Source organism: Anas platyrhynchos, chromosome 4 (assembly GCF_047663525.1).
Source record: "Anas platyrhynchos isolate ZD024472 breed Pekin duck chromosome 4, IASCAAS_PekinDuck_T2T, whole genome shotgun sequence".
Lineage (NCBI taxonomy): Eukaryota > Metazoa > Chordata > Aves > Anseriformes > Anatidae > Anas > Anas platyrhynchos.
Genome location: NC_092590.1, coordinates 53,163,993 through 53,176,762, shown reverse-complemented (window position 1 = coordinate 53,176,762; position 12,770 = coordinate 53,163,993). Strand labels below are relative to the sequence as shown.

Here is a 12,770-nt window from a genome sequence, read left to right as displayed (position 1 = left end):
CCTTCCATGACAGCTGCTGCCAAAGCCACAATATTTACAGAATAGATCTCTTTTGAACAGACATGGGCATAACCATTAGAAGTACAGTGATGTTAATTGATGAAGATGGTAGAAAAGTTAATCTGACAAACAGAAAGCATAAAATAGTTTATAATAAAGAATGATCTGGCAAAACTGTAACATATGCTTTATGACACTCCAATTTAGAAAGGTAATTATGCATCAAAATCTTAGATTTTGTTAATATTATTTGGCTATGGCTTTGCATAAATAAATGACATAAATGCACAAAAATATATATTTAAAAAACTTATGTTCCAATTCAAATTAATTAATTAATCCTATGTTTAAACACCCTTTATAGTGTTGCAATTCTAATCAAACAAACAATGGAAAATGCTTCATATAAGTACCCCATGCGTGCATTTTGAAAATTAATAGAACTGGTGTTCCTCTCCTTGTTTTGAGAAACTAGGCACACATGTAATAAACTGCATTTAATGCTTTTATAAAATATGATTCTCTAGCTCTTGATATGAAATTTCAAAACAAAATCTCTGGCATTTTCAGTGAAGGCAGAAAATTGAGAAAAATGAATATGATAGACAAAGTCAGTTAAGAATTAAATTAAGTATCATATAGTACCTGCAAGGTGGGATCCGATGATTTGTATTGGGGTCACATTTTGGTACTAAGATTGTACAGGCAAAAAACATAAGGTACTTGTAGCAGTTGGTCTGAACCAAGGCTGGGAAGAGAGAAGACTCCCAGCTGACAGAGGCTTCCTTCTGAGTCCTGTGGCCCAGGTAGTTTGGGTAACTAGTGTAGTTGTAAGGCAAGTTCATACAGAGTTCCAGAGTAATTGGTTCGCACTGACCTTTCACAAAAATAAATAAATAAATAAAATTTAAAAAAATATATTTTTCCAAATCTGCAGTCAGAAATATTTTTTTCCATTTTCCATTGCTATAGAAAGCAATGTACAGAATTTATCTTCAGTTTAGATTGAAATTCAATTTAGTACTGAGACTGATATGACATTTACTTCACATTCCATTTCTAAATGAAATTTAATTTTACTTACTTTTAAAATATGAGAAAAGTTTCCTTGAAAAATGTGTACTATTCAAAAAGGCATTTGTTATCAAAAGACTGTATATATTTGCCTACACTGGAAGAAAATGCATCTTAACATGATTAATATTCTCCACCAGACAGCTGCTAATATCATTTGCCAGCACAGTGTGTGATCCAATGAGCTGGGTCTTTGAGAGGAAGTTGAAAGAAGATCCAACGGTCAGTCGTTCAGCTGATCAGCAGAATTGGCCAGTATTTCTTGGACTGACATTCACTATTATAATCTCAGTATTTACCTCTCTAATATGAGGAACATGATGCTCATTTTGGATACAGCTCTTCCCCTCTGCTAAATTCTTGCATACTGCCAATACTAAACTATTTCTGTTGTCTCAAACCACTTAGTCTCAGCTTTGGAGTGAATGAAATTGTTCAAAGACATCATTCTTCAACAGTTCTACTCATACAGCATCCATTTTCTTCATGATGAATTTCACAGTACCATAGAATATCCTGAGCTGGAAGTGACCCAGCACTACTCAGATCAGTTCCTTTTTGTGTTTTGATTTTTCCCCAGTAAACATATTTTCTTGATGTGTACATACTTATTATATGTTCACCAGTTTTTCCATGATAAAACCCAAGTGAACATGAAACTATATGCAATACTCTAGGTGCTTTTATAACACAATATTATTCAAGACTAAAGGGGAGAAATATACAAATGTTTCTCTCTTTTGTTATGCCTCATGTTTGTAATGGCTAAGGTGAATTCTAGAAGAAAATCTAGTAGGATAGGTCTTCACATATTCTCAATATCATTACAATTTTCACACTGTGTTTAGAAAGCTTCTATCACATTATGTGCAAGTATCATTATAGGTTTGAAAAGAATAACCTTGAATCTTACACCCAATCTCCCACATCATCAATCAGTGTAACAAACAGAACATATACTACAGGTGAACATCTGACTGAATTTAAGTACCCCAAATATTAATCTTTCCTTCTGATAACTATCCTCATGGTTCCAGAGATATTGCTGCTCTATGGATAGTATATACATGTATTAGTACAATTTAATGGGTGGGAAATGAGGGATAGAATCCATTGCATGTTACCCTAACTAACCAAGATATGCCCATTTTTAATATTTCCATGCTTTTATTACTGCCCTATCCTGCTCCACCTGCTATACAGGAATTAGTTCCAAACAGTAGCATCATAGATTATACAAGATATGAGGATGTATTGTCTACCCACAGCAAATCTGAGATCTCCCAGCTACAGTTTAGACAGAATTCAGTGGGACATTTTGCTGAATGGTTGAGGTTGGAAGGGACCTCTGGAGGCCATCTGGGCCAACCCCCAGCTCAAGCAGGTTCACCTAAAATTGTTTGTTTTTGCCAGGACCATGTCCAGGTCGCTTTTGAATATCTCCAAGGATGAAGACTGCACAACCTCCCTGGGAAGGGAGGGCAACCTGTTCCAATTACCCACACAGTCAGAAATAGTTTCTTGATGTTCAGACAGAAATTCCTGTGTTTCAGTTTGTGCCCATTGCCTCTTGTCCTGTCACTGGATACAACTGGAAAGAGTCTGGATCTGTTGTCTTTATACACACACAGACCTTCAGATATTTGTTCTGTTATCCTAAATATGTTCTAACTGCATTACAAAGCCAGCCTAAACCGATTTGAAATTATCACATATGGAGAACATCCATTATATTCAACATGTATAACATGAGAAATGTGTCCTATTCTTAGCCAGGAATTTTCCAGCAAAAGATTTATCTGAGTCAGAAGATGCTGCTTTGTCAAAACTGAGAATTTCCATGGGAATTCTCATCTCTTACTGAAGATGAAGTAATTCTCGTCTTACAGCAAAAGCAACATGGAGAAAGACAATAGTACTTCCAGATGTTGTACAAGAAAAATCTCTCCCAAATTCTCTTATTCTGTTTTGTATAAACAATTACATATTTAGTGGACTGAAAGGGAAAAAGAGAGAGGATCTAGGAGTCTAATTCAGATTATGCATTAATCTTGTTGAGAATGACAGACTGCTCCTCACAATATGATGAGGAAACATTTCCACTAAATATAATTGATTTCTTCTTAACTAGTGTATGTATCCCAGGATAAATTGCTTCCTTTTCACCACAAGGGGGACAATTTCTAGTGGGAGATAATATATCTGTGAATTGCAAGACACAGAGGAGAAAATGACTGCAATAATTCAATGAAGCTATTTGAGATTCTAAGCAAGAAAAATTAAATGATTAACCTTTCAATAAGTTTGTTTAAAAATAAAAATAAAAAATGAAGTAGGTTGTTATTAGTTTTGTAGTATATGGATACCTTCCTTCCTATTTCATAACCCTTTCTAAATATTTGTTAAAGGAAAACAGACAAGATAAATAAATAAATAAATATATCTATCTCAATCACTTTGGAAGGTTCCATCTCACCTGGATAATTTGGTTAAGGATATGGATCAGAGTACAGACCAACACAAGTGATGTCAATGGTAGGCATTTGCTGCAGACCATCTTGGCAAAACAGGAAGAGGTAGATGAACCCATCCTTAGGTAGCTGGAAGATGCTTCATGGTTTTGGAGGCCCTGGTACTCGTGGGGAGTTTCAACTATACCAATATCTTCTTGAAGGACTGTGGTTTAACCTTAAAGGAGAGCCTCCTCAGAACACAAGGGCCCATTCCAAGGTGAAGCAAGTGTGGCAGAAAAGGCCAGCATGGCTGAACATAGATCTCATGACTGATCTCACAAAAAAAGAAAAAAAAAAAAGAGGAATAGAGAGACATTTCCAAGGCATACAAGGATGGAGTTTGGAGCTCAGACAGAACAATGAAACTACTGAGCAAGAAGAGCTCTTGTAAGTACATTGACAGCAAAAGTATAAGTAGGAAAAATGTGGGTCTGCTGCTCAGTGGGGCAAGGGACCTAGTGACCAGGACCATGGCCAAGGTACTCAATATCTTTTTTGTCCAAGTTTTCACTGGCTAACCCCATTGGAAGTCGGCTTTTTATCATCTTTGAAAGGTCATGGAATCTCATGACTAGAAGAAGGCAAACATAATATCCATCTTTAACAATGACAAGTAAGGGATCCACAGAACTATAGTCCACTCAGGCTAACCTTAGTCTCCAGAAAGATTATGGAACAAAATTGTTCAAGAAGACATCTGCACATGAAGAAATAAAGGTGACTTGGAACAACTAGCATCGATTTCTAATAGAAAAATCATGCCTGATAATTCTGATTGCTGTATATGACAAGATATGTGACTGTAATTCCCTTTTATTCATCACTGGTGACAGCATATCTGGAGTATTGTGGTTTTGGGCTCCCTGATCCATGAAAAGAGATTAATATACTGGAATAAGGTCAGTGGAGGGTCACTGAGAAGGCTGGGGGACTGGAACTTATGATATACAGGCAGAGGCTATGAAAATAGGGTTTGTTCAGCCGTGAAAAGAGAAGGCTAAAGGGAGCTCTCATTGCTGTTAACAATTACCTAATGGGATGGTGCAAAGAAGGTGGAGCCAGACTATTAGAAGTACACAGGTGAGATGAGAGGTGAAAGACACAAGTTGGAACCCAGCAAATTCCAGTTTCACATAAGGAAAAGAGGTTTTTACCATGAGGGAGGCCTAATGCTCTATTGACCAGGAAGATTGTGGAATCTCTGTCTTTGGAGATGCTCAAAATTCAACAGCACATGTCCTGGGCAACATTATCTAGTTGGCACTGCTTTGATCAGGAGTTTGGACAAGTTGACATCCACATGTCCATTCCAACCTATCTACTCTAGGATTCTACCTAATGTAATGCAGCAACATGGTAACATTATCCAAACAATCTGGTAGTACCAAAACAAACTTTCCAGTAGGTATTGCTCAGGTTAACAAAGCAATTATATTACATGTCTACACATTCACATTTAAGCAAAGGCAAGCTTGCTCTGCCCATGTGGTGAGGTATCTTGAACTGCTGATTCTAGTAATATATCACCAAGTTTTGATTCATAAATCATTTTGAATTCAGTTCTTCCCTAATTTCAAAATCAAGTAAAATTGACTTCTCTTGGGTATCTGTTCATAGTGCTGCATTGCACACTCAGAAGTAAGTGCACAGTGGGTACAGTAGGTTTGCACAGAGTGGTATAATATAGGACATAGAAAGAAAGATGATACACAGCATGTAAGATCCTGATCCCCTACAATACATATTGGTCAGAAGAATAACTAGTTTAGCCAGATTGAATATCGTAATTCTTTCCTGGGAAAAGGGATGAAACTTCTCCAGACCACTAAACACAGTGTCATGCTTTCTTGTATTTTTAAAATAAATCACTAGTTTACACTTACACTTTGTTGTTTACAGAATGTTAATGTTAACAAAAAGCGTAACTGTAAATATTCATTAAGAACATATCAAAAATTCACAGAAGGCAAAAATACCTCAATGTCAAACATTATCTCTTAGTACACCTACAATCGAGCTTTATGACGCATGACGCCTTGCCCTTTTAAACAGTTAACCATTATACATATGACATTAAATAGTAAATGAAAGTATTACTTACTTCGTCCTACCCTGCATCTTCATTGTACTCTAAAACACCCTAGAAGAGTGACAGTATGAAGCATGTAACCTACTTACTGCAGTTTATCTGGCTGTTTTTCATTTCACAGAGAGAAGTTCCACAGGTATCAGGACAGGAAGTACATCTCTGGTCTCCCTCCTGACAGAGGGTTTGACCTGAGGAAAATAGAAATTTACTATTCTGATATACCAGACTAATAAAAATGACTATAGTGAAGAGAAAATACAGAGAGACTCATAACAATTAGTTACTTCCTTTACATAGTTGAATAAGTACTCTACAGCATTTCAAGTACAGTAAATAAGTGTTGTAAGGAAGAAAAGTGTGCAGAAATGTCCAGATGTCGCTTCTTTGACCCTCTGCTTAATATGACAATTTATATTCCCAAACCCTGAAGAACTATGGATCTCTGAAAGCCATCTACCATGATCTTGCCTGTGGCAGAGTATGAAAGGTCATGGAAATTGGATTTCAAAGGGAACAATAGGTCCTAGTTAAAAGAGAATATCCTCTGGGAATTATCCTCCAGTGCCATTCAGCTGATCTGCTTCTCATTTCATGATTGTTTTGGTGGACAATAAAAACTATCCTAAAGAAAGGTTGTCAGAGCTGAAGCTTTATTGCCCATCTTTGGTTAGTGAAAAAACAAAAAACAACACACACGCACCTTCCCCAGACTCTAATGATCTTGAAGATGGATGTTAGAATAACCAAAAACAGCATTTCATCAAAAAGTTTATGAACAAATTACCTTGGTAGCTAGTTTCTTTGATAAACCTCTTGCCTTTTGTCTTTCTCATAGTGGTGCTGACTTCCTTCCAAAACATTAAATTCTCTCTTTCACACGACTCTTGCAAAATTAGTAAATTTAATTTATCATTCCTGTATGTAGAGACTGACTAGTTTGTATTTTATCATCTCATCCTGTTTTAAAATATTGAAATTATTTATTGAATTTATTTATTCTATTTTTAATAGTTTATTTTATTTATTTTTATTGCAGTACTGTCCATGAATATTAATCAGTCAATCATGACATCCTTATGTTGGGCATACAGAAGATGCTGAAGAAACCAGGTCCTTGCCCCAAAGAAATAATGGTGATGTAGTCATATTTTTCCTAATTATGTGTGTTTACTTCCCTTCATCTATTGAAGCAATGCAGATATTTTCTTTTGTTGTAGCATTTGACCATCTTATTTTACAGGAGCTTTTGATTGCAAAATCAAACTGGAAAGGTAGGAACAACTTTTTGACTTCTAAAGCTATCACAAATCTTCACATTAAAATTTTTTTTTTAAAGTTTGCTCCATCTCTTTCTTATCCTGCAGTGGAAGAGCTTCACAACTCCTTAAAACTCCCTGTAGATTATTCTGATTCTAACATAGTCAATACTGTACTTCTATAACCACACTCTACCCTGTCTCAGATCACTTTAGCCATAACTTTGTTACCTCTGCTAAGCATATTCAAATATTTTACCTTGCAGAGCAGAGAAGTCTTTGTACTTAGTGTACGTCCTATGACATTTTCTGTATTTGTTGAAATCAAGTACATATATACACAAGAAATACAAAAGAAATTTACAAACTGGAATTCTGTCTTCCTTTTCAAGAACTATACAAGGAACTAAAGAGGCATAACCAAAATGAAGTCCAAATTCTGTCTATATATTCTCAGGTAATTTTGGAACAAACAGGATACAGTTGCTGAAAAGAAGATTTCTGCTTATGGAATATTGCAAAATACTAGAAAGAGGTTTTTGCATTTTGAGAAATGAATAATGGAAAACAAGACAAATGTTTGTGTTAAAAAGTTTTGCAGTTTAATGCAAAGTGGAAAATTCCTTTAGTATATAGTGAGATCGTTGTCAACATAATTATCACCCCTTCCTACTCCTCTGCATTTAGTATCCTTCAATTTGCATCTGTTCATATCCCTCCCTCCCCCAAAAAAAGATTTTTTAAAATTATTTCTTTAATATTCATAGAGACAAAAAGCAGTGAGAAACGCATTACTGATTTCTACCCCAGTTCATGCATCACAGTGCCAATGAAATTCTCTTTATGGGGAAAAATAATTTTAAGAGTCTTATATTGCGTGAATTAAAAAAAAAAATAAAAAATAAAAAAAAATGAAATGGCTGCTTCTGGAATTCTCTGAATAGTTTTTTACTTTCTTGTTTATCTCATTCTCCTGCCTCATTTCTTGCACATTAAAAATGTACATATCATTATCAGTCAAGAGAAACAGAGGGTCATAGAATTCATAGAATAAAACTGTGGATGGTCATCAGGAAGGAAGAAAATTATTCCAAGCAGTTTGTGAGATTAGATGGTCAAAAATAAAGACAAAACTTCATTCTCAGTTTTTTAGATTGTGACAGTCAGATCTGAAAGAAATTCCCTGAAAGACCTTTTTTCAACATCTTCATTAACTGCAGAGAAGAATGATGGTAATTTATGTGTTTTAACTTATTTTGGAATGTAGATGTTTAAACTAGAGTAGGAGGATCCAAAGAACTTTCCTAAGGAAAGGAGGCTTATGTAATCACACCATGTATGTATCTTTTGAATAGATTGTCCTATAACCACTGTGTCTGACAGCACTAGAGTTTTCTAAATTAATTGAATTCCTTTATGTTTCTTAAAAATAGCAGTCATTATGGAAATGCTTGAAAAATTTTCTCACTGAAAGGCTGCAATCTGAACCTACCCTTCAACTGGGAGCAAGAGAATTATACATGAAAAATACTTTCAAATGCTAAAAACATGACAATCAAGTCTATTTCAGGACAAAAGCATTTGGAAAACCATGGTCTGGGGTTCAGGAAACTTCTTGGTTTCCTTTTTTTTCCCCACACAATCCATCATAAGACAGTTAGTAAGTAGCTGCGAAAAGCTACATTCTCACATGCTTACTTTCAGCCACACTAAATAATCAGTTTACTTACAAAAACCTCTTTTCTGTGGCTCACAAGTTCTTATGCAAACAGTATTTTCTTGAGAAAATTCCTCCTCAGATGACACCAATTCCTATGACAGCAGTTTCTAAACACTGTAGACAATGTGAATATATATTTATTTATTTCAAGTAACAGCTGATCAGTCAGATAACCCAACGTTATGGTAAACATCACCTCCATTTCTCCAACTTTTTTTTTTAAGGACTAATCAAACTCACCTTACAATTTCCTTTGTGAATGCAAAGACCTGCCAGCTTTAGCAAGTGTTATTTAAAAAGCAAGGCAAGTCTATCTGACAAACAGTTTTAGCTAAAGGCACTTTGGAATAAAGCAGTCAATGGTAGGTTCTGTAGGAAGAGTAAAATGCAGAATTTTCTTACTTTCACTGCAGTTTTCTTCATCACTTCCATCTTTACAGTCATTATCTCCATCACACTGGAATGCACTGGGAATGCATTGTCCATTTTTGCACTCTACCAGACCCTGACTATGACAAGCTGGGGGAAAAAAATGATATCTTCATTAATGTTGGTTAATAAAGGTCTCAGTTATTTCTGAACATCATAATGAAATTATTTTAGGAGAAGTTGATAACACTAGTTAGTACTGAAGGTCACAAGACATTTTTCATTATATGTAAAATATGCATTCAATAGCCTACAGCTGTGCTGATCTTTTAACTACAAGGACTGAAACTGTATATGTCAGGTATCAGTAGCAGGCTGAGATGAATGTTCAGCTGTTTTCAAGGAAAAAAAAAAAGCTCACATAAAAATTCTGTCACCTTTTCTTTGCCCACGTTTATATTCCCTTATTTAGATTAGGTTCTTAGATTTCAGGGGGAATTGTAGGACAGCAGTTGCAAGATCAAGCACTAAAAGGCAGCAAGATACTAGAATCAAAGCTGCATGATAGGTTTTGCAATTTCAAACATTATTCTAGTGTAGTTCTTGTGCAGGTATATATCATCACAGCTGAAACAGGCAGAAGTCCAAACCCTAACAAGGTGTGATAGGTAGCATACAAACACATCAGAAAGCTGTCACAAACTACAAATGCCTACAGTTTAAGAGGGTATATACATTCATTCATTACTCTTTAACAGGAACACTACAATTAACAAAAAGCAAATCTGCTATTAACAAAAGGCTGAAACACAGGCCAACGTTGGTACTTCTCAACAATGACAAAAAACATTTAATTTGCTACAACCAGAAGGAACATTTGCTAATTGCAAACTTCTTAAATCAAATGAGCTTATGATTTTGCCTTACAAGTAGTATGTATGTGTACTTAAATTTTGGTTTTGATTCTTAAGCAAAGAGAGAAAAGAGGGGAAGAAAAAACAAAATAAAACAAAACAAAACAAAACAAAACAAAACACATTTAGAGATTAAAGGAACTTACAGCAATTGATTTCATCTGATTTGTCTATACAGTCATGGTCACCATCACACACCCAATCAGCTGTTATACATCTCCCATCTCCACATTGATGGTGTGTCAATGGGTTACAATCTAAATAAAATGTAAAAGTAAGACCAAAAGAAGCACACAAACAAACAACACAGCCAGATAATAAACTACTATCAGTTGTGCTGTGCCTATAAACTGATCATTCTTTCTACTTAGCCATTATGCATTAGTAAATCACAATAAGAGTTTTTATATACCTGCAGATTTTGGGAGCAGATAAGTTACACATGTTTTGAATTCTACTTAGTGAATTCTACTTAGATAGTCATGCATTTATTCTATCTCTCGTGTGCACAGTTGTTTCCATTTGCAAGTAAACAAGATGCTAAGATTTATCAAGTGGATTAAAACATCTTCTGGTTTTCCATCTCATGAGAAGATTTTCAGTTATCCAGTGTTTTCAGTTGCTACTGGAGAAAATCATTCCAAACCTTTATTTTTCTAACAAAAAAGTTTTTTTTTTTTTAAAAAAAAAAGTTTTCAACTAACGTTTGGCACCTACTCAAAAACTGCTATGTTTTTGCATACACACAGAATTTTTCATAAGAATGATCTAAAACGAAAGCATTCCAATCTTCTTACTCCTTTTACCCAAATGCTTCCACAAATAAAGAAAATTATTCTAATGAGTAGGCTGTGTAAAGGAAATACACATAGTTGAAAATGTTTGACAGGCTTAAAGGAGTAATAATTATCTAACTATACCTGCACTTTAGCTTTGGTGTAGAGTTTCTTAAAGGATTAGTAGTGGGAGGAGAAGGAGGGTGTGGGTTGATGATTTCTGACATTTCCATTTCTCTCCAATCCAATTCACAGCTATACTAAGTATGAAGCATACAGTGTTGACCACACAGACAGTAAGGATTTCAAAAATGTTGTAAAAATCTAACATGGGTCAAGAAGGAAACGCTCAAAATATATATTACAAGCAGAAGTAATTACCTCCACTCAGAACTTGGTGGAAGCTTAATAAACATGGCTAACATGGCTTTGTCTGTACTAGTATATATATTTTACTAATGTCACCATGATGTCATCATAATGTCAGCCCTGATCACAAATTTTTTAATAAGCTTGGAGCATGAGCAGAGTAAGCTTGTGCTTGTCTGCAGTTTGCCATTGAGACGTACTTGAATTGTTCACAAAGTGCCTGAATGGTAATATTTAAGGATAAAGGTAAACTCCATGGCTTAGCCTTACATAAAGTATTGTAAATATTACTGTATGTTCATAAATAATACAAGTTCAAAATGTCTTGCAAATAGAGATAAATTGGTAGGGAAAAGGATTTGTACCATGGTCCAGCATTAACTCCAGGAACAGCTGCTCTAGTCTGTGATTAATTCACTCCCTCCCACTCAGGGCAAAATCAGCTGGGTTCGTTTATACAGTTTTCTTCAGCCAGTTAAGACAATTCTGACTAACTTTACATAAAAATAGATAGGGAACACAGACACAGTCCAGTCTGCCAAATCTGCTCTGAAACTCTTTTATAGCCTGTACAAAATGTTAGATCTTAAATTTTATATAGAAAATTTATCTCAACATAGGAATGCTAGGAGTCAGATTAAGCAAAGTCTTTCAGGAAAGCAAGTTTATGAAAGAAAACACAAAAGTAACACCAACTGAAAGTAATGAAAAACTGAGTATTTTTTATTTGGAGAAGAAACGTAAAAGAAATCTCTGAAAAAAAAAAAAAAATGTTGATTTTTAGTCCTGAAATCCACTGTGCTTTTTCTTAGAAAAGCAAAAGAAAAAACATGAAAAATAATATTTTAACCTTTAAAAAATTATTTTAAAGTTAACAATTTTTCTTAGGTACATTACTAGGAGCAAAAGTTAGAAGAAAATAAAATAAGGCGTTCAGAGTTTCCAAATATTTGCACAAGAAGATAATTATTTCTTATGGCAGAACTTTTTCTTCTATGACAACAAATACAGGCAGGACGAATACAGTGAGGCAGAATATACAAAGTCAATTAAAAACAGAATGTGAAAGAAACAGATTTGAATCATCAAAACATGCAAGTTTGCAATGAAGCTAACATAAAAACAATTCAGTTGTGAAACTGTTGGCATCACAAGTGTAATCCCTCTTATGATTTAGTCTCAGTCAGATTCAGTCAAGCTAGCAAAATCAACTCAAGTTAATCTTGAGTTGATTGGTTCAGGAACACGCATAGTATTTTCCTCTATCCTTCCAGTTGCAGGGAACAATATGGAAGAAAGAGATCCAGCATATCTATATGTGGCTCCAAGGCCAGTGTCACTGGCACAATTGGTTTTTGTTTTGTTTTGTTTTGTTTTGTTTTTTTCACAGGATGGTGCACACAACACCAGGCCTGACAGTGGCTGCTGGGATACACTTTTCTCAAAGGGGTGCTACCAAGGTCATTCAGTCTGCTCCACAACGTGCTGAGTACACTGGAGCACATTTGGAATGTTTCTACACTAGTGCATACAGCATAAGGAATAAGCAAGAAGCTTTGGCTCAGTCCCAGAGCTGCAAAATCTTTGGTGTAAGTGAGAATTGGTGGAAAGAATCCTGTGAATGGTGTTCTGTGATGGACTGTCATGGGCTTCTCAGAAGCAAGGAATAGAGGTGGCACTGTGTGTAATG

General features: G+C 35.2%; 1 protein-coding gene across 5 annotated transcripts in view; it reads right to left on the bottom strand.

Moving 5' to 3' along the window:
- CORIN (corin, serine peptidase) overlaps nucleotides 1–12,770 on the bottom strand; it is a 130,336-nt gene that overhangs the window by 39,388 nt on the left and 78,178 nt on the right. For 3 of the 5 annotated variants that reach the window (XM_072037646.1, XM_072037644.1, XM_038177936.2), the window contains 4 exons: nucleotides 10,082–10,192; nucleotides 9,055–9,171; nucleotides 5,766–5,864; nucleotides 646–877 (listed from right to left, as the gene is read on the bottom strand). In XM_072037646.1, coding sequence (XP_071893747.1) covers nucleotides 646–877; nucleotides 5,766–5,864; nucleotides 9,055–9,171; nucleotides 10,082–10,192 — 559 coding nt within the window. The remainder of the gene's footprint in view (nucleotides 1–645; nucleotides 878–5,765; nucleotides 5,865–9,054; nucleotides 9,172–10,081; nucleotides 10,193–12,770) is intronic. The other 2 variants (XM_072037645.1, XM_038177937.2) reach the window with 2 other exon arrangements.